At 37.2% G+C, this 20900-nt stretch overlaps 2 protein-coding genes across 3 annotated transcripts in view; one reads left to right on the plus strand and one right to left on the minus strand.

The window, feature by feature from the left end:
* Positions 1-11915, plus strand: part of LOC134540127 (leukotriene A-4 hydrolase) — a 29574-nt gene extending 17659 nt beyond the window's left edge. The window contains exons 9-13 of the mRNA XM_063382651.1: positions 1362-1506; positions 3917-4088; positions 6754-6987; positions 8810-8914; positions 11705-11915. Of these exons, the coding sequence (XP_063238721.1) occupies positions 1362-1506; positions 3917-4088; positions 6754-6987; positions 8810-8914; positions 11705-11825 (777 nt within the window). The 3' untranslated portion in view covers positions 11826-11915. The remainder of the gene's footprint in view (positions 1-1361; positions 1507-3916; positions 4089-6753; positions 6988-8809; positions 8915-11704) is intronic.
* A 7054-nt stretch (positions 11916-18969) lies between these two features.
* The window catches only part of LOC134540128 (repulsive guidance molecule B-like), a 131297-nt gene continuing 129366 nt past the window's right edge, over positions 18970-20900 (minus strand). For both annotated transcript variants that reach the window (XM_063382652.1, XM_063382654.1), the window contains exon 5: positions 18970-20199. In XM_063382652.1, coding sequence (XP_063238722.1) covers positions 19549-20199 — 651 coding nt within the window. In that variant the 3' untranslated portion in view covers positions 18970-19548. The remainder of the gene's footprint in view (positions 20200-20900) is intronic.

A 20900-nucleotide genomic window follows, 5' to 3' on the forward strand; every position in this document is an offset into this window, starting at 1 on the left:
TGAAATCAAGATGGTGCCATTCAGGTTGTATCCCTCCCTCTTATAATTATTTTTCCAAGCTTCTCCCAAAGATACAATGTGTTTCACAACAGTACTGAAACCAATTACGTAATTGTAAAGAATATTGTGTGTGAACTTAGATCCTGACAAAGGTAGCTAATAGTTTGACTCATGTTAAAATTATGTATACATCATCCACATGTTTTATTATGTTTGTCAGCAAAAGCAAGTTCGTGATTTATTTTATTTTATCTGTGGTCATTGAAATAGCTAGGCTTGTAACTACCATTACCATAAACATAACCTAAAATGATGTTAACGTGGTTGTCAATGTCAAGTAACCTGGATTCTAATTTAGTCCAAATAGTGTAATTTTGGCTGAGATACATGATCATTTTTACAATAAAATTATTTGTAAGTGTGAAAGCATTCAGCAATGTAGTTGAAAATACAATTGGCGTATATTTATCACGTTCTGCATTATTCTAAAGAATTTTAAGTTAAATTTTGTGTCCGAGTTTTGTATTATAAGTGTATTTGCAACATGAGAACACGTATTTTTTCAAATCTTTTTAGCTTTTATCGGGGCTGTTTCATTAAAGTGTTCAAAATTTCTGTCTGAAAATGGAATGATTCGATACTCAACATAGCTGCTCCTGCAGCGAATTCTATCAAGCAGGTGCTGAAACTACATGTGATTCGCATCAAGAAATGTAGTTGAAAACACAATTTCCATATATATATATATATATATATCACGCTCTGCATTATTTTTAAGAATTCTATGTTACATTTTGTCCAAGTTTCGTAATATTTGTATTTGCAACATGAACACAATAATTTGCTTGTTAGCGTGCATATATGTTGCACATTACTGGTGAGTACTGAAACACTCGCTTACTTATATGAATATGACGGTAGATATTCATTAGTGCTTATTTCAGAAAAATAGTGTATTATGACTTGTATGTTCTGCATTCACAATTTAATTTAAATATTAGTACTCCCTAACTATACAAAAAAAATATTTTAATCGTATAGTCAGAATCAATGAAAATGTTAATGTTTGCATGCAAATCAGCATTATGAATACATATTATGTTGCCATTTCTTGGTAGACTTTAGTATAACTAGGCAGCTGGTATATATTTAACAAATGTTTCTTGTCGGTTATAAATTAATTGTTGATAGTAATCTCTAATTTTAATTTATTTCTGTGTGTGTATTTTTTTTTTTATTAAATCATAAGGAAAGTTTGGTAATCTGCATTTTTCTGATGGTGATCTTAGTAAAATTAATTTTAGATCATTCTGCTTGGTGTATTTTTTCTTCAGATGGTGGTAGAACTGTGCTGTTTCTAGATTGATGCCCGAGGGAAAGACAATCCAACAACGTGCCTAGTTCCTGATCTCAGAGGGGTGGATCCCGATGATGCCTTTTCCGTTTGTCCCTACGAGAAGGGACACACTTTGCTTTTCCACCTGGAAACTATTTTAGGTGGTGCAGGTAATGTTGTGTGTCTGTAAACTGTAACAACACACTACAGCATTAATCATTAGATCCTTGTGTGTACACCAATCCCGTACTTACGTGTTATTCAAAATCACATATTCTGAATCATTAGTCTATAAATAGCAAGGTAATTTATAATAAACTTATTGTGTTCCAAAATATGTAGGGAAATATTCTTTACTTAGTATAAATGCATAGAATAACGATGAATGATAAATATGTCACACCATTTATCTTTATAAGCCCACTATCGAATACTTGGTATGACAAATATGACACCACGTAATGGGAGATAGGTTATGTACTTATCGTCATTAGGCTGGTTGGCTTGCCCACCTGGGAGTTACCAACTCACACCGCGTACCTTTTCAAGTACAGTAAGTCCTCTATTTACGTCGTACCGATTTACGTCGTTTCGGATTAACGTCGCTAATGTTTGAGTACTCATGTTTCAATTTAAGTTGTCGCCGATTCACAATAACGTCGTTTACAATGACCGTAAATCTTTATTTTAACCAAAACACTGTATATAATTCATTTATAATTCTTTGTTTCCTTCGGTAGTTAATTTATGCTATGTAGCGTAAGCTACACGTTCACCGCCTTATCTTATCATACATCATGAGGGACGCTTCCTGCTCTCCGCTGCTCTCCGCGCGGTGATGCAATACTACCAGCCCGCCCACTCGGCCACCCACGTATCTCGCACGTAGAAGTGTTATCTACTTCCCGCAACGACACAGCATTTTCTCCTACCCCTTCCGGCCGACCTTGGGCCGTGGCCGGCCGGTGGCATGAAACATGGCTCATTTTGCGTCGTTTCTATTTACGTCGCGGTTTTCAGGAACGTAACCCCGACGTAAACCGAGGACTTACTGTAGGTACTTTCCAAACCATCCTATACTGGCAGTGAAACCAATATTACCGTCCAGATATTTACATTTCAATCATTCAAAAATTAAATTGCTATTCATGTAACTCAGCTTGGTTTACACCAATCCTGTCAGGCCTGTGATTTTTTTTCCATTGCACTATTCATTTAAACAACCTTTTCTATGTGAATCATCTGTTCATTTCTGTTCCGGTATCTATTGTCAAGTATGTTCCTGCTAGTACAACCAACAGCATCAGACTTATGTAATGTTTATTTCATACGATTGTGCACACAGTTGACTGCTTAAAACTAAAGTGCTACCAATATAAGTGTGGCCTTCGTGAGATTCTGCACACCATAATATATTTCTATTTTTGTGTCATATCCTTAAATATGATGCATTACTCTCTCACTTGGAAACCATGATTCGAACTTCTGGTGCTTGCGCATGTACAGTTACCAGCAGACGAATGGGAAGACGTTGCTTTGTCTCCGGCTAGAAAGAGTTCATCACAGTCCGGTCTGGGGCCGGACGAAAGCAGTATGGTCATGCGGCATACGCGCAGATGTAAAAACATTTGGTCCTTTACTCTCAATAGCCGTTACTGAACTTGCCATAGCTGATGTTTGTACAACAGCAGATAGCGTAGTCATACCTGAGCGCACATCTCATCCCCTCTTTTTTGGCTAAGGCCCAGCACACATGGAGCAGCTGTTTTAGGACAAAGGTTGCAGACCAGTTGAGTTAGCAACCAGTTTGCAACCAGAACAAAACTTTTGTCCGCACATGTACAAGACTGATGTTGGATTCAAAAGTAATTCAAAGTGGCTATTCCCATATAAAATTACCAAATTCTATTTTTTTTTCTCGACTTCCTTTGGTTTTTTCTTTCTTTCGAAACCATCCCTGTAATGAGGTGAACAAAACAAAACAAAAAATAATTCAAATCGTTCAAACTGTTTTCTAGTTTTAGCGAGACTAACGCACAGCGATTGATTTTTATATACATAGAGATAAATTCTGTTTATTCATAAAGATATCATATTACTTAACACATGTGACCGTTAAATATTTTATGTTACTTATTTCACTAAACAGCATCATTTTGACTGATAGATGATGCATTCAAAACAATAAAAATAAATCAGTAAGAATTTGTTCGAAAAATGTACCAATGTCATAATGTAAAAATGAGTTTCTAATAAAAGTTGTAAGATAAAAAAAATAGCATAATAAATGTTTCCAATCTACTTAGTACATACCATTTTTTGTAAAAAAAAAACTTCATGCTGAATACATTGCATTAATTGGATTTAATTTATTAATTTTTTTGTTATATTAGTTAAGTTTTGATTAAAATTGCTTATTAATGAAAATGATTCATGATAGTGCTTTAATTTTTGGTTTTATCGCAATCTCGTTACTCTACTGTGTCAAAAGTATTTGTATTTGACAATGAAGGAAAATTGTGTAATATACTCCCATTTATGTATCCGGTCAATAATAATAATAATATATTTTTTTTATAGGTGTGTTTGATGACTTCCTAAAATCCTACATAGACCATTTCAAGTACAAGTCTATAGGCACTGATGACTTCAGAGATTACCTGAACGGCTATTTCCTAGGCAATAAGAATTTGGAGAAATTTGACTGGGACACGTGGTTGCGTTCTCCAGGCATGCCACCTGTGATTCCATCGTAAGTTTTGTTTCAAATGTTTCCACGTTGAAAAATTAATGCAGTTTGTATTGTAATATGTAGCCTTGTTTTTTTTACAGTGTGATATATATTAAAACCAGATACTCGGTAATTTGATTGTTTCCTGATTTAATTTCTGCTATTTCAGTGTAAAATTTACTAATTTTCAGCAGCATTTGAAGATAAAGCTTACATCAAACTTAAGTTTTAACTATTTTCTGTATCATCTTGTCATGTTCTTTTAACTTCGAATGCCTCTCCTCTTAACTTTATTCTAAAATATTTGCACCCAACCATTTTTGTGTTTGTCCTTCCATTTTTTTTGCAATAATCATTTTTTATTCTGCAGATGTCAGAAAAAAATTGGTATCAGTATAGGCAATATATAAGTTCTTCAAGTCTAAGTTAATAATTCTATAAGTTCTACAAGTTCACCCCATTATGAATTTCATCTGTTTAAAAAACCTTTTTTTTTTTTTGAACGTGAGGTGAAGAAATAGTTTGTAGGTAAGGTCATGGTGGTTGATTGGTCAATTGACTTGCTTGCCAGAACCAGAAGGTGATACAGGTTCGATTCCTGGTGGGTCAAACCTGGATTTTGCACAGGCAGGAAACATGATGGACTTGCCATGAGCCAGTATGTTTCTGGGGGTACTCTCATTTTCTCCCCACTCCTTCATTCGCATCGTATCACCCATCACTGTCTCAAGTGGCCCCATGTTGATGAATCGTCAAGCTCTAATTTAAGAAGAGAAACTTTTTTTTTTCCAGCCAGTAGGGTTGTTCGGGACGATGAGATTGTCATGCATAACGTAAAGTAGTGTAATGAAAAAAATTTTTGAGGCTCAGAGCATTATGTTAAAGTATAACAATCAATGAGATAGTGGTGTAACTACCATTTCTGTTTGGCGTCGTGTTTGTTCCGTTGGCACTGAGCAGTTGGCTGTGGATACGTTGATTGCTCATTGCGCACTCTGAAACTTCTGAAGCTTCATATCATTTCTAGAAACTGAATTTTTCATTTTTATACTAAATTTTATAAAACACAAACATGCATAACCTGCAAATGTTTGGCATCTGTGAATACTGTTTTTCTTATTTGAATTGAATATGACAATGTACACGAATATTGAATATTTTTTCTAATTAAATTTAATATAAAGTGAAATTATTTCCACACTTCACAGGAGTCCAAGGAAATTTATCCAAACTATAGTAAAATTAAAACCATTACAAAGAGGTGTAAAATAAAGGAAATTAAATCAAATTAAACCAGTTAATTTTAAGTTTGAAAGTTTTTTTGTCAATCTAGTTACATAAAATAGAATATTATTAATACATAATACTAAACAATGTGTGAATAATGTTGCAGTACAAATTTAAATTTGTCAATAAATAATCTAGGCTCAAACATTTGCTTTTTTTTTTATTTGTTTTTTCGATAATTGTTATTTAAATTTTTTAATGTGTCGATCATGGTGTTGGTGATAAATGAAATTTTAAAAATATTTATTTTGAAATTTTGAATCAAATATCAAATTATTCATAAATATTGAATATTTTTGGAGTACTCGCAGACCCTTAGTAAATGTACTCTAATAACATTAGCACTAAAGCCCTTACAATTGTGAATTCATGTATCATATTTAGGTACATGATTATATGGTGAAATGTGATGAAACCTAAATAATACCGAAACACATGTCAGTAAACAATATAACACTGAAATTCAGGTTAATACACAAAGAGCTCCAAAATGCAATTAAAATCTTCAAACTATTCAGCTTTTTCAATCAGAACTGACTCTAATGAAAAATACTTAATCTTTTAATTATTAAATCAGTAACAGTGATATTTAGCATGATATTTTTTAACACTTTTATAATAAAACGATTGGTAAAAAAAAAATAACCTTTTTTTTTATCTTGCAACTGTTACTATTTACTCATTTTTACGTTATGACCTGAGATGTTTTTCAAATACGGAAATACTTAACACATTTATTTTATTTGTTCCAAAAAGTTAGACATTCTTATAAATCATTATATTGAACAAGTGTTATCAGTCAAAATGACACTGTTTTGGAGAAATCACAGTATAATGGAACATCTTAAGTATCATTATTTGTTCATTAATATGCTATATTTTATAAATAAAAATTTCATAAAAAAAATAACAGCATTAACACTGATATCTTCTGTTTGAATAATGAAAATAAGCTCCATAAAATCTTTTCTCTGATCGTATTTTAGCCATCAAGTTACAAGTTACGTGCTGAAAGCAGGGGCGCAACAACTAAATTTCCAAAGGGGGGGGGGGGCAATATACCTTTTTATAAAGAATCATCGATCCCCCCCCCCCCCCCCCCCCTATTGTCCGAGGGTCCTCCCCCGGGAAAATTTGTATTTCAAGGTGGAAAATGGTGCTATTTAAGCAGTTTTATTATCTTAAAAATTGATTACACAGCACTTTCTTTGCCCCCGTTTGCCCCCACTTCAAGATTTCAGAGGGGGGGGGGGGGGGGGGGCTAAAAAACCCTGGCTGAAAGCACAAGATGGCAGTGGCGGAGCTGGCGTAGGATGACAACCGGTCGGTGGAGTTTCACTTGCGACGTGAGCGCGTGCGGTGGGCCTCGCGCCCACGAGTTTCCCCCCCGTCGTTGCAGGTACGACACGGCGCTGGCGGACGCGTGCACGCGGCTAGCCGCGAGGTGGTCGGCGTGGGACGAGGGGGAGCCGGCGCCCTTCGAGGCCTCCGACCTCCGCGACCTGAACGCCCAGCAGGTCAGGGAGTTCCTGGCCGTTCTGCTGCAGGGGGCGCCCTTGTCCGCGGGCAAGGTCCAGGCCATGGACAGGGTATACGGCATGGGCGAACGGAAGAACGCCGAGATACGCTTCAGGTAACATCATAGATTTCATGTTTTAGCTTTGAATATATATACTGTATAGAAGTCGCGAGTGGATAGGATTTACTCTACGTTTTTCAGGAGCGTATGATGAGCAGCTTGGGAACTTACACCGCTTGCAGTGCGCTGCCGTAACGCCCTGTATCGTCTTAGGTTGTTATTTGCACGTTAGAGCACAGCACTGTCGCCCGCTGTCATTCCCCGCACCCCCCTCTGCAGCTCAAGGTCGTTCAACGGGAGGGGGAAGGGGTGTTTGAAGAGTTCGACACTTGTCCGCTAAGGACCGCCACAAGTCGATGCCCCAGAGATGGTGGCGATTGCGGCGGCGAATTAACCAACTACCTCAAAACCGTATTAGAAATTTTAACCTGGGCTGGTGACTTCTATACAGTATATATGTTCAAAGGTTTTAGGGACCGGAAAAATTCGCTGGTTCAATGACCTGCAGGCTGAACTCCATAGTTCTACGTACACTCGGTCAAATGTCACCCACTAATTGGCTGCTGTCTTGTGAGATGTCCCAAAGTAGCAGCCTGTGATTCGATAAAGCTTTGGTCGGGTGTTCCTCATTGGCCCAGAGTCATCCAGGTGAGTTGTGAGCCAATAGCAGAGGCAGCACTGAGGTATATCTATTTGTATTTTAGCCTATCGCGAAATGAATTCGCGAATTTTTCCGGTCTCTAATTATAATTGAGGATGGGTCAATCAAATCCTCAAAAACCCATAAAACCCTTAGTATCTTAAGGATTCAATATTTGAGGGGGAAAAAAATTCAAAACTGATAACCTCTGAAGTTTTCTATATCAATTTTTTTTTTCTTCATACATATCTTGTTACCATTCCCCAAGACATTTTACTTTCTAATGTGTCATATTAATTACAAAATGTATTGATTCTGTACACTTAGTTCATGACTAAAACATTTAAAGGTTTAAATGTTTCAACACTGTAGTTGATATTTTTCATTTATGAACCTTTAGACATAGATTCCAGGTGTATGTTCGAAGTACTCTTCGAGATTTGGATTAAACAAAATTTTACCCTCAGTTGATTTTTGAGTACTCTTTATTCTTGCCACAAGAGTACTATTAAATTTATTAATATTTACATTACAAATTTTTATGTGGGTACATTTATTTTAAGATATCAGGAAGAAAATATTTTATTAATGACACAACTATTAAATAACATTTTTACCGTGATGCCAGAAAAAAGTCATACATGTAAAATCGCTATTGACTGCTGCAGTGAAGAACCATTAATATCTTGGCCACATATTACCAAAATCAATACCATGTTACAAAGATCGTAAACAAAATAAATCAGAGAACTGCTGAAAAAATCTAATACTTTTGCCACACAGCATGTTTTTTTTATATATATATAATTCATTTTAGGGTTTTTAGCTACCGTAGATGACCGCAATCACAAAACCTTCGATAATCATTGCAACGACTTTGTCACAAAAATCTTACTTTCAAACCATGTGCAAGATGTCCATCGTTCATTTAGCAACAGCACGTCAACCAACCTTGGATATTGACAGAACTTGTGCTATGCAGCATTGCCAAATTTTCAATAACCTTTTTCAACACACGTTTTACGAAAAATGTTGCGTGGGTTATTCTGGTAAATATGGCATTTTGCCTGCACAGGTCCTGACAGTGATGATATCATTAAGAATGAATAATGAATGTTATAGCCTTTCTTTACAGCAACATTCACTCTCTCTCTCTGTAGTTAATTTAATATTTTATTTTGATAAAATGTAGGGATGGTACATTGGTCATTAACAAGAATTACTTCTTATTTTTAGATGGCTAAGGTTGGCTTTAAAGAGCAGGTGGAAGAAACTTGTGAGTGAAGCACTAGATTTCGTGGCACAGCAAGGACGCATGAAGTACGTTCGTCCAATTTACAGGTAAATTTTAATATATTTATGTTTTAAGTCATACTGACTTTATATTTTTTAATATATTAGTAATGTTCTATAAATGCACATATTTTCAACAAAAAAAAATCAGACTTTTTTGAGTGACAGTTTACATTTCTAATAAATTGACACTGGTGGTGTGCCATTCAAGCAAAATGTTTTTGACTAGTGTATTTGTTTTGTGTGTTTGTATTTATGCATGAGCTGTGGGTGTCAATTTTAAACAATTCTGTGGCACAAAAGCATGTATGTAAAAGTCTTGGGGCTAGCTGCATGAGCTTTTAAGAGTGGGTTTGCTAAGAGCGACTCTGCCTCCAGCCACCAAACTGGTGTGCGGTCTGTTGCGAGTCACAACCGTGCCTGGCTATCGCTCTTTGCACTTAAAAAGAAAAAACACTTGAAAATAATCCCATTTGATGTTGCAGGTAGTTGGGTGTAAATATTCATTACTGACTGTTAAATTACTTGAAACAATTGAAATAAAATAGTTTAAAATTTATTTTGAAATTTATTCTTCTCTAGATGAAAATACATGTCCATTGCACATGTTGTTGTTGTTGTTGTAGCCAGTATGGTTTTCATGCACTTGCTAGTTTTGTTTTGTATTTGCGATGTGTGTGTTACATTAAAAGGTGTTGGTTGGTGGTCGTGATTGTCCGAGATGTGAACTGGTTTTAATCAAAAGATGGTGGTGGTGAAGTTGATGTTGATTAGATGGTCAGAGCAGAGCCTTGGGCTGTACCATGTGAGATTGTGCAGAGGTGGTTAGGCATAGCCTTTTGCAGTACAGAGTTGAAGGGACAGATAACACCCATTCCTGCACCTCGGAAAGAAATTTTTCACAGAGGAAAAATTGGCAATGCGGTTGAATTTTGACCTCACAGGGCTATTATAACTGAGTCAAAAGGTCAGACTAAGTGGGAAAATTCAGGGAATTGAAACGTTTTCTTCAAAAACTGGAAAACATGGAAATTTTCAATATTTAAGTATAACACCGTATCAGTTTTTTTTTTTTACTACAAAATAGTTCAATGTCATAAAACCAAGTGTATTTTAATCATGAATTTTTTAGCTTTTTGTTATCCAAATCCGACTTTCACTAATGTTATTTATGTAACGGATACAAACAACTTTCTGTAATGGGGGTGGAAAGGGTGGTTTAGTTGGATTTTTTTTTACAAAAAAATATCTTTTATGGGCTTGTCTTTAGTTTAAAATATTCAATAATGTATCATTTCAAATTTAATTAAACAAAAGTATTCAGCCTGGCAGTGTTAGTTATGTATTGGTAATCAGAATGGTAACATTGCAAACAGTATATTTTGCAGAAACACATTTTTAGTCAAATTTTTACTATGTGTTGTGGAAATATTTTTCAATATTGTTTGTTTTAGTATGTATGTGTTATTTTGCCAAATAAATAGATGAGACAGGAAAAAAAAGCAAGTCTTTTAGAACTTCCCAGTGAAGTGTAAACATCTATTGTCAGTAACTAGTAAATTCATGTGTTCTCATTGTTTATGTTGTAAATAAACTTTTGGACAAGCAATTTTATTAAAATTCTGCCCATCTTGTTAAAATTCATCATACTGTTATTACTATAAAGTTTATGCATATGTTAGAAGTTATACTTCTATGTAGGGTTACCAACTATTTCACCCTGACCATAAGGGACACTGAACCTCACCTAATAGAGCGGGGGGTCCGGGGGCCCTCCCCCTGGAAAAATTTGAATTTATAGATGCAAATTGGTGCTATTTTAGCAGTTTTTGTATCTGAAAATAAATTATGCACCTGGTTGAAATATTAAATTTTTTTGTATTGGCCTGACAATTTTTTTGACTGATGAATTTAATACATAAAGAGTATAAAAATTCCAGACAACTCATATGTGATTGAACATTGGTAAACTAACTTCAACTCTCTCCAATGCAAAATATGATCAGGAAAAAAGTGGGGGAAGGGGAGGTTACTAAAGCCACTTAGCCCTTCCCCCACCCCCCTTAGATTAGAGTGATGCCACCTGTCAGCGTCAACATGAACTATTTGGTGGCCAGTGAACTTTGGAGTAAACGGAGCCTTGCAGTGTCGCAATACATATAACAGGTGGTGCGGCGCAGGTGGGAAAATACTTTTTCAATTTTATGCAGGTGTGTGAATTGAACTTTAAACAAGATACGGGAAATATCACGTCCCGTCCTGCCTACGTACCAGATAATTCTTTTAGTCACAGAATACGGGAAATCCCGTACAATACGGGACGGTTGGCAACCCTACTTCTATGGCATTACTAATATATTAACCTGAAACATTTATAACATATAACACTAAGATTATGTTTGTACATTTAGTTTTGCTTAAACTTAAATTAGTTTGTAAATAATTACTACAAACAAACCTTAACCTTATTGAGCTGATTCAACATTATTATTATTATATTATGTTGTCATTAAATAATTTCAGGTGACGAGATTCAAACCACATCCCTTGAGGTTAACCGCAGTGCTACTGAGTCCATTTACATATTGCAAAGAGAATATGTAGTACCTTAATGTTTACGATTGTGACTATACACTGCTTTAGTTTGTTATATGTGGGTCCATCATTTTTGTGTCACATTTCTGTTCATCAACTGACGTTCCATTTTCACGAAATACTCCTACCAAATGCCATATACCGAGAGCTAGGATGTTTACACACCAAAAATGTTATTTGGGACTCAAAAATGAGCTAATGAGAGATTGCAAGAACCCTGACCAAGTGGATTGCATGTTTCAGGGACCTGTATGCGTGGGATGAAACCAAAGAGAAAGCAATAAAACACTTTAAGACCCATCGGCACAACATGATGCATGTAGCAGCGCATGTCGTTAGCCAGGACTTGAAGTTAGGCACATAAAAAGGACTCCCAAAGATTGTGTCTTAACCCGCACTAATTTTGAGGGTAAATGTTTGAAAGAAAGAAATAAAGTATCTACATGCAGAACAACTTGGATATTGTTTTTATTTCAGTACCAAATGTTTGACGAAAGAACTGAAACATGATAAGTACAGGGTATAGAAATGTCATCTTAGATGACCTGATTTCTATGGAACATTTTAACTGTGTGATTTAGTTGTAGCATAATTAAATTATTTTATTGATCTTGGTATTCACAAAGATTACATAGTTGTATACATTTTATCAAAAACAAATCCAATGAAATTTTTTATCATACTGTTTTTCAGTACTAGATTTTTTATTTTATTACCTTTTTGAGCAGGTTGCTTATAATCGTAATGTGAATTAAATGTTGGTATGCATGTAAGGTCTTTGCCATCTCAGGGCACCAACTTGCATTGTGAATGTATTTGTTCTCTTTCCAGCACTGTTAACATGTATGTAGTATTTGTCAGTAGCAATGCATAGCTAGTGATGGTGTGTTCTTTTTATGCTAGCATATTATTTTTGAAATAAATTGGTAAATGTTGAGAAAGTATTTTGTAAGGAATGTAGCAAACAGTTGAAGTAGTATTTGAATGTTTTTTTTTACGGCTTGTTATTTTTTTAACAATTTACAGGGTGTGTAGTTTAAGGACAAAAGTAAATGTTTTGAACTCAAAATTGTTCTTGTTTCTAACTAACAAATATTTGCTGGTCATTATTTGACATTTATATTATCTTTGATTTGTTTTTTGATGTGTTGATGATTAAAGAACTTTTTTTTTCTCCCCCAAAATTAAATATTCTCTTTATCCTCACAGCTCCTCTTTCCCTTGCTAATTCCTGTAAAAAATTTTTGCATGATTCCTTTACATGTAAAATATTTGTGGTGTTTCATTACAGCACATCTATTTGATTGCTGTACTAACTGATCTAGTAATATTATTTCAGAAATAGTTACTTTGTGTAGTTGCCTGTCACGATTGTATTGAGCGATACAGTACATGTAGACTGGTAAAGTTCTAAAGATAACCACATGGTTACAGCTTTCGCTTTACGTCCAGAATTTCCATGAAGTAAATATTGTACATACTTGTTCATTAAAGACATTCCACGTAGCTTAACAATGTGGTGGGCTTCTGTAATTCCAGTTTTTGTAGTGAAAAACTTATTTGTGAATGATGGGAGTGAAATACAAAGGCTGAATTTTAATGCACTGTTTAACATGAAACATTGTTGTGAAAAATTTCTGGTGCGAAAAAAAATGTAGAGTAGGTTGCAAACAGTGCAGATAATTCCTGGGCCTCATTCCCTTGAGTGGGCTCAACGTGGTGGCGTACGGCTCAGGTTGAACTCTGCCATGCTGCAGTTGGGTCCCGCATGTGCCTAACAGCCGCCGACTTGCTTGCATCTATCATGGGCGTCGCAACCGGGGGGGACGGGGGGGACACGTCACCCCCAATAATTAAAGTCTTCAATTTCGTCCCCTCCAATAATATATTTAGTTTTGTAGTTATATTAAAAATATTATTTCTGTGATATAACCCATATGTTGCGCATGGTGCATTGAGTCCAATCGTGGTAATGTGAGCTCTGTGTTTTTTTACAAATTTGTTCTCTGAAAATATTTTTTATAAAAAATAAATTATATATTGCAACCAACTATAATTAGAATATTTAGGTAAGAAAAATTGCCTAAAAACCACCTTTTTGCACCTTCAAACCCCAAATTTTCCCGGGGGATATTCAACAACAACTTAATCAATAAATTATATATTGCAACCAACTATAATTAGAATATTTAGGTAAGAAAAATTGCCTAAAAACCACCTTTTTGCACCTTGAAACCCCAAATTTTCCCGGGAGATATTCATCAACAACTTAATCAATTGAAGTCGTTTCCCCCCCCCCCTTCCCCCCCCCCCCCCCCCCAAAAAAAAATATATATCCTTGCGACGCCCATGGCATCTAGTAAGGGAGTATTTGGACAGAGTGAAACACTACGGGGTTTGAGCTTATTGTGGTGCACTGCGCCACTGGCCATATTCGCAAGAATGTGTTCTTTCAAGTACTTATTATTTTTAATTACTTGTGTAAATCAGTATTGTTATAAAGTGTTATGTGAGTATTGTTTTAGATGTGTAACTTTTTTTTTGAAAAACATTTTTGGGTGCTATGAGAGTAAATTTCAATGCAACATTTTCGTGAAACATTGTTTTAAAACGTTTTTGATGGCAAAGAGACATAGAGAGCACTTATAAGTGGTTTGATTGCCAAAGGAGTTTCACTTATATCACGTGTGCTGAGTTACACCAGCTCATTTGTTTTTATTCAAATTGAATTTTGATTTAAATATGAAGTATATTATTTCAAACCAAATTCAGACATGCAGTAAAACATACACAAAAAATTGATGCAAAATAAGTATTAACGTGAAGAGAGAAATATATATATGGAACAAATGGGGAAGAAAATAAAATCCTGGCAATGCAGTTTCTTAAACAGGTAAAAATTTTAAGTTTGAAAATAGTTTTGTTGATTCAGCTGATTGGGTATATATTGTTTCTAACATACGGGAGTATAGACCGGTGGGTGCTAGCGGTCAGCTGGCCTCTGTTGGCCCCCTGGGTGGAGCACAATTCCATGCGGCACTTTCTTGTCGGATTATTGGCGGTCCTCGCTCCCTCCCTCTGCTTCCCCCCTTCCTCGGTGCTTTGTCACTGAACACTCTGTCCTTCTGGAGGGTTCTACGTGCTCTCGGAGGTAGCCACGTGGAGTGGCGTAACTAGGACGCCGTTGTTCTGGGAGCTTCGGGTATCAACCTGAATTGCTGACAAATAGTAAAAAATTATTTGATTTGAAAAGTCTAATCAAATATCAAGTTGTTTATGAATTTCAATGTCATCAAAGCATCATGGTACCTGGTGGACTGCTTGGCAGTCCATTTGACTACCAAGTTTTGAACAGGGCTGTCAAGAGAAAATGAGGGCCCAGGGTCCTCCTCCCCATTACTTAATGTTAACTTTTCAAACCCCACAATTTAAAAAAATAGTACTTTTTTTTTCATATCATGTGACAGCTTTTATAAAATCAGACAAATTATATAAAGTGAACGGTATGTAGTGTGCTCATTGTTGCCATGTATTACCTTCTTTCTCTCCAGATCGCCATGTCATTCGGTCTTGGGTTTTATTTTTAGTTTGTCATATATTTCTAGTCCTCCAGGGTGTCGCGTGACCTCTTTATGCGAACTAGGGTCATTTGTGTTCTCCACTTTGGTCAAATTGTAACAAGTCCACGAGTGTAAGCAGCAGATGAGAGTGAATTGTTACAATGCGTGTGCACCATGCAATGAAATTTTCACAGGATTGATTAAAAGGCAGCTTACAAGTAAAAATTATATATGCTTTTAAACCTTATACATTGTTTGATATTGAATACTGGTTTATATCATTAAAAAAAACATTAATTAATGGTGAATATTGCTGATATAAATTATGTTTTATAAACTTTGTCATGTCTATTTATACAAATGAGGTTACATTCCCGTGTGTATAATTTATTTGCATTATGAAATTCATTATTATTTAATAAATGATTATGATTAATAGAATAAACAATATAATTTACTGATTTTCATAGCAAACTAGAATTTATCTAAATTATTTTGCCAAATTAATTTTACACAAGTTTATACTAATATTGAATACTGAGTATTATTAATTATTTGCATAAAGTTGTTTTTTTTATTTTTTTTTTAAAAAAAGCAAGAGACCGGGACCTAGATGGCTCGTGTTTATCCTTCTCAGGCGAGGCAAGTGGGAGGAACTTAATGGTTGCGAGTACTTGCAGACTCATCTAGAGGACAAGTGTTTCGCCTCAACCGACGACGGTGTTGCTCCAGCGAGGAAGGGTGTTGTTGGAGGACCGTAAAAAAAAGGTAAATGAACGGACACTTGCGTATCTGGAGGGGGGGGGGGGGGTAAGTGAGGCAGGAATGTTTGTTTTGCTGTCCACGGAGGGTGGACGGTGGGTGGACGGGTGCCGTGCTGTGTGTGTGTCCACTTGACGCTCTTGGTTTGTGAATGAACCACCCCCCCCCCCCCTCCGTCCGTCTTCAGGTTCTCTCTCTCCCCACAGGTGTGCCAGAGGTGTCCTCTGACGTCATGCTGCGCTGTTTGTTTGCCTCTTCCGCGCCGGTGGCCCACGCACGCATGCACGCTCGTCGAGCCGTCGACGTCAATGAGGGGCTTGGTTGAAGGGGTTGGAAGAGGGAAGACAGAGGGGGTGGAGGAGGAAGGTTGGGTCTGGTTGTGCACTCCACATCCTATCTCTCGCCGCCAAACAAACACTTGTGTGTATATATAGCCTGCCCCCGGAGCTAGGTGGTTGACCAGGCCTTCGCGTCCGCGGATTCGCCAGCAGTTGGGGGAGGTCCGTTGATGGCCACCTCTCAGTAGTTACGTCCAATTTAGAAAGAGAGGGAAAACAATATATGTTAAATGATCTTTTAAGTGATTCATGAAATGGGAAATTTTTGTTTTAATACAATTCTTTGGTCATACACCATTGCAGATTTGCACTGTTTGACGTGGAAAAAAATTCAGCGTGCCGAGTTGTTCAGATCTGCATTACTATTCTTGTTCTCGTCATCAGTCCACTGTGTTCGTTTGGTGCTGTTATTTTTCCGTGGCTAAATTCCTTCCACTGAATTCTTGTGTTGCCTTATATTTAAAAGTTTGACTCTGTTTGTCTATGCTATCGTCATCGTGGTTTCCGTAACTGTTTAGTTTCAACACTGGGTCTGTGTCTGATGTTTTGTTCAGGGTTCCTTATTTTTGCATTCTTAATTAGTGTCTTGGTTTGTCTTTGGTATCAAACAATCCTCTTGTGTTTTATGTCATCAGGGTACCCACTCTCTTACTTTGGCTAATATATATTCTCAATGCAAAATTATTTTTTTTTTGCTATTCAATGTTGCCTATGTTTGATTTTACAAATATTTGTGTGTATTCCTAAGATACTCCTATTTCCTTTACATGTTGTTTTGAATTTTATTTCGGTTTCTTTGAACTTTCCACTTCTTGGCTCAAATCTAGCAATGTATGGCTACACCAAAATTTTCTAAATACAAGAGTAAAAGTTTGCAAAAAAAAACTCTTATTAAAGTTTTAGGAAAAGTTATATATTTTCTGTAGACACTATACATATGATACACTTCACAACACTTGTCTATAAATAAAGCCAATAGACTCCATTCTCATCACAAGATAAAAACAGTATTAATTAGTTGAGTTACTTTTTCTCACTATTTTCAAGTTTACACATCACACAATGAAGCACACAACTTTTATAGTAGGTACATATAAATATGTAGATTTGTACTACGGAACCTATTATGAAGGCTTGCATTAAAACACCATGGTGGCTTTTTTTTTATTTTCCACAGATATTTTTTAAATGACCACCTTTGCTTTATTTGGATACAATTTATTTGATAACACTACATGAATGACAACACAGAACTGACTACAGGGCCTTGTGCCAAGAAAGCAATAAATATTAATAAGAAAATTAATCTGCTAAAATGTAATTATACTTTACCAGGATAAGGATGTTAAATAATACAATTCAACCAGTTAATTTTTATGCATGTACTTGTGTAGGTGTGCAATTTTTTGTTCAAAATAATTTATTTGGATAACTTTAACTGTATTATGAAACACTTGTAATTGAACTGACGTCTTTGAAAAAACTAGTAGTTACATCATTTCAAGTTAAACACCTGCTTAAGATTCTTTTAGTAGCAATTGTACACAAAGATTACACGACTTATTTGTTTTGATGCTTAAGTGTTGTGTAAATTGTTTATCTCTTATCTCAAGTTTCAGGATGTCTTGTCTAACGGACTTCCAAAGGTTCCCGATTTTTTTTTGTCTCCAGTTCCAGTTCCTGAAGAGGCCGCCAGTTGGGAGAGCTTGTGGGCATGAGTGGAGAGTTGGAGGCGGCCAGCAGTCCCTTCATGTGAGCTGTCACAAGGGGTGTGGTTATTTTTATGGGTCAGGGGTTGCTTTTGATGCCCCCCCCCCCCCCCATCCCCACCCTCATTTTCCCTCTACTGGGAGAGGCTGCAGATGGAATTCCCACTTATTTCCCACTGGTTCCATCCACAAAGCTACTTCATAGCATTCACTGAAAAACTCCTTGGCAACATCGGGAAGCCTACAACTCACGTAGTTTCGGTTCCCTGCAAGAAATTTCAGAAGATTTCCGAAGTTTTGCGTTTTGGTATTAACGCCACTTCAGCCGCTAAATCAGAAGTTTCCAATGAAAACAAGCATGTTGTGACTGACCTAACCTAACCATTCGATTTTTTTAATTTCAATTTTTGAGAGAAATCCGAAGTTGCACGAACGTGGTAGGAAACCGAAACTACGCGAGTTCTAGGCTTCCCGGCAATATCATTTACTTAAATACGATCTGAAGAGTCCCTGCAGACTACTTAAAAACAAGTTCACTTATTTGTGTGTACACTCATTAATTACACATTTAAATCATTTTACACATAATACTTCTGTCATAGACGATAAAAATGTTGTGAATAGTTGAATATATTTCGTTAGGATTACGATGACCACAAAAACGTTTCACGAAACATGTAACAAGACTAAGTAAATATATAGTAAGGGAAAAATAAAAGAATTCAAGTAACAATATGAGTAGAATAATACTTTCAAAACAACTAGTGGTGTTAAGTGTCTTAGGTCTTAATATAAGAATACTGAAATTGTTGAGCAAAGTTACGTTGTGTGTGCTAACTAAGGTCTGCTCCCTTTACTTCGTGGTACATGTTATGTCAATTAAAGAAGCAGCAGACGCAGAGTTTAATACGATCACAATACTTTAAAGTAAACAGAAATAAATTGGTTAAAAATTTACAAAAAATATTAACAGCAGATGATTAACTGTACAAAATAAATTTATATAATATAAATATTTAATTCAGGATAAATGTGTGTGCTTTTTTAAACGGTTTAAAATGGTTTTATACTTAGGCTATTTAAAATCATTCTGTACCATAAATAATTTTCTGTAATATAAAGTTCCCCCCCCCCCCCCCCCCCCCCTTAAAATCACATAAAACTCACTACAATTTAACTATAAATATTTTCAAAATTAACAGAAAAATTATAATTTAAAGTGCTCAGTTTTAAAAAATTAAAAGTTTGGAACAAACTCTGAAAACAATACAACTTATCAGTCATTTTTTTTTTCTCAACTTGTCACATCACACTGTACATTGAACGTTATACAATTCAGGAACTAAATCAAAGGAAAAAAGTTGAACACTCGTCGCAATAAAAAAATTTTTTTGTTTAAAAGATTTGTCATTTTGTGTCATTTTATTGTTTTTTTGTGATCTCAACGTTTGAGTGATCCATTAAACTTCACCAAAAAAAAATCTCTGGGCACTGATGAACTTTAAACTGTTTCCAGCCTCTATTATCTATTTTGTACTATCATGACTTCTTCCCCACACGAAATCGATTGTGGTCCACAAACAGTAGGTTTTTTTTTTTTTTTTTTTTTTTTTTTAACGTATTAGTGTTTATATATTCTCGACAGATGGCCCAGGGATTCGGCCCGACGAACACACCGCGGCGCGATGTACTGAAGGCACCACCGGGAAGAGATGCGATCACGCGCCCGCGGCGGCCAGCGCCGCCAGGATAGCCACCGCCCCCGCCGCCCAGGACCTCGCAAGGGACGATGACGACGATGATGAAGAGGAGACCCCCGGCGGGTTGCCGTCGAGCGAGCCCGGGTCCAGCCGCATCACGTCCTCCTGCGCCGACCGCGCCGCCGCCACGAACTCGTCGGCCGCCGTGGTCATGAGGTCGAAGGCGCACCAGTCGAGGTAGGGCGGGGCAAGGCCGGGGGAGCGTCGGCAGCGAGCCAGCGCCGCCTCCCAGGGCAGCGGGCGGCCGTCGTCGCCCGGGCCCGGGGCGGCCGAGGGGGGGGAGGCGTCCAGGCGCTCGGCCGCGGGGCAGCCGCGGGCGCACAGCTGCAGGGCCCCCGGGGCGGCGGCCCCCAGGGCCAGCTCCTCGGGCAGCCGGGCGGCCACGGCCAGGTAGCGGCCCGAGCGCCGCACCACCACGGTGCCGGCGACGTGCAGCGCCGAGATCTCCACGCGCTCCCCGCCGTCGTGCACCGTCAGCAGCACGCAGCGGTCCGGACCCGACTGCCGCGTGCCGTCGATGAACGTGCCGGGCAGGGGCGCGTCCGACTGCGCCTCGTACGTCTTCTCAGGCGTGCAATTGGTGTCCTTGCCGCGCACGATCACCGTCACCTGCAACGACACAGCCGTGTGAAATACAAATTTAACATTTTCCTTTTATCAACTTAAGACATGTCATAATCAAGCTTTCACAAAAAAAAAACTAATATTTCAACTAGGAATTTTTATGGTTAAAATCCTGCCATAAAAAAATTGTGAGCCCAACCAGTGCTGGACTATATATGATTTAGGTAACTAATTCTGATTTAACAATATCTGATATCATTGACTGTTCACCGGCGGTGACTTGAAGCCAGGAGGGATAACAGGTGACGGCTCAAAGGTTCGCCGGCCAGAGAGACGTGTGGAATCCATGTTCATTCAAGAAGGAAGGGAATTGCAATTTAGTGATGCACTTGAGCCGGGGAAAACCCGAACTCTTGAACCTCATTGGAACCAAACGAAAAAGGTGGTTCGGTGATCAAGAATAGAAATATAGGTAACAAGAAACAGGGATTGTTAAATAAGGGCAAAAGTTACGTAGAAAGTAGGTCAACTATAGTCATAACGGAGTAGAATTGCCTATTTACCCTTGTTGCGGTAAAAATATGAAGAAAAAGATTACCTAGTAATCAGAACTAATGCAAATATTAATCTAGAAAATACATAAAAATAGGATCACATCCTTTCAGCTAATCGCTGTGAGACAGCTGCATGAAAGGGATCGCGGGTAAGCAGCACCAGAAAGAAACCACCACGGTGACAACAGAAAC

Source organism: Bacillus rossius, chromosome 16 (assembly GCF_032445375.1).
Source record: "Bacillus rossius redtenbacheri isolate Brsri chromosome 16, Brsri_v3, whole genome shotgun sequence".
Classification (NCBI taxonomy): Eukaryota; Metazoa; Arthropoda; class Insecta; order Phasmatodea; family Bacillidae; genus Bacillus; species Bacillus rossius.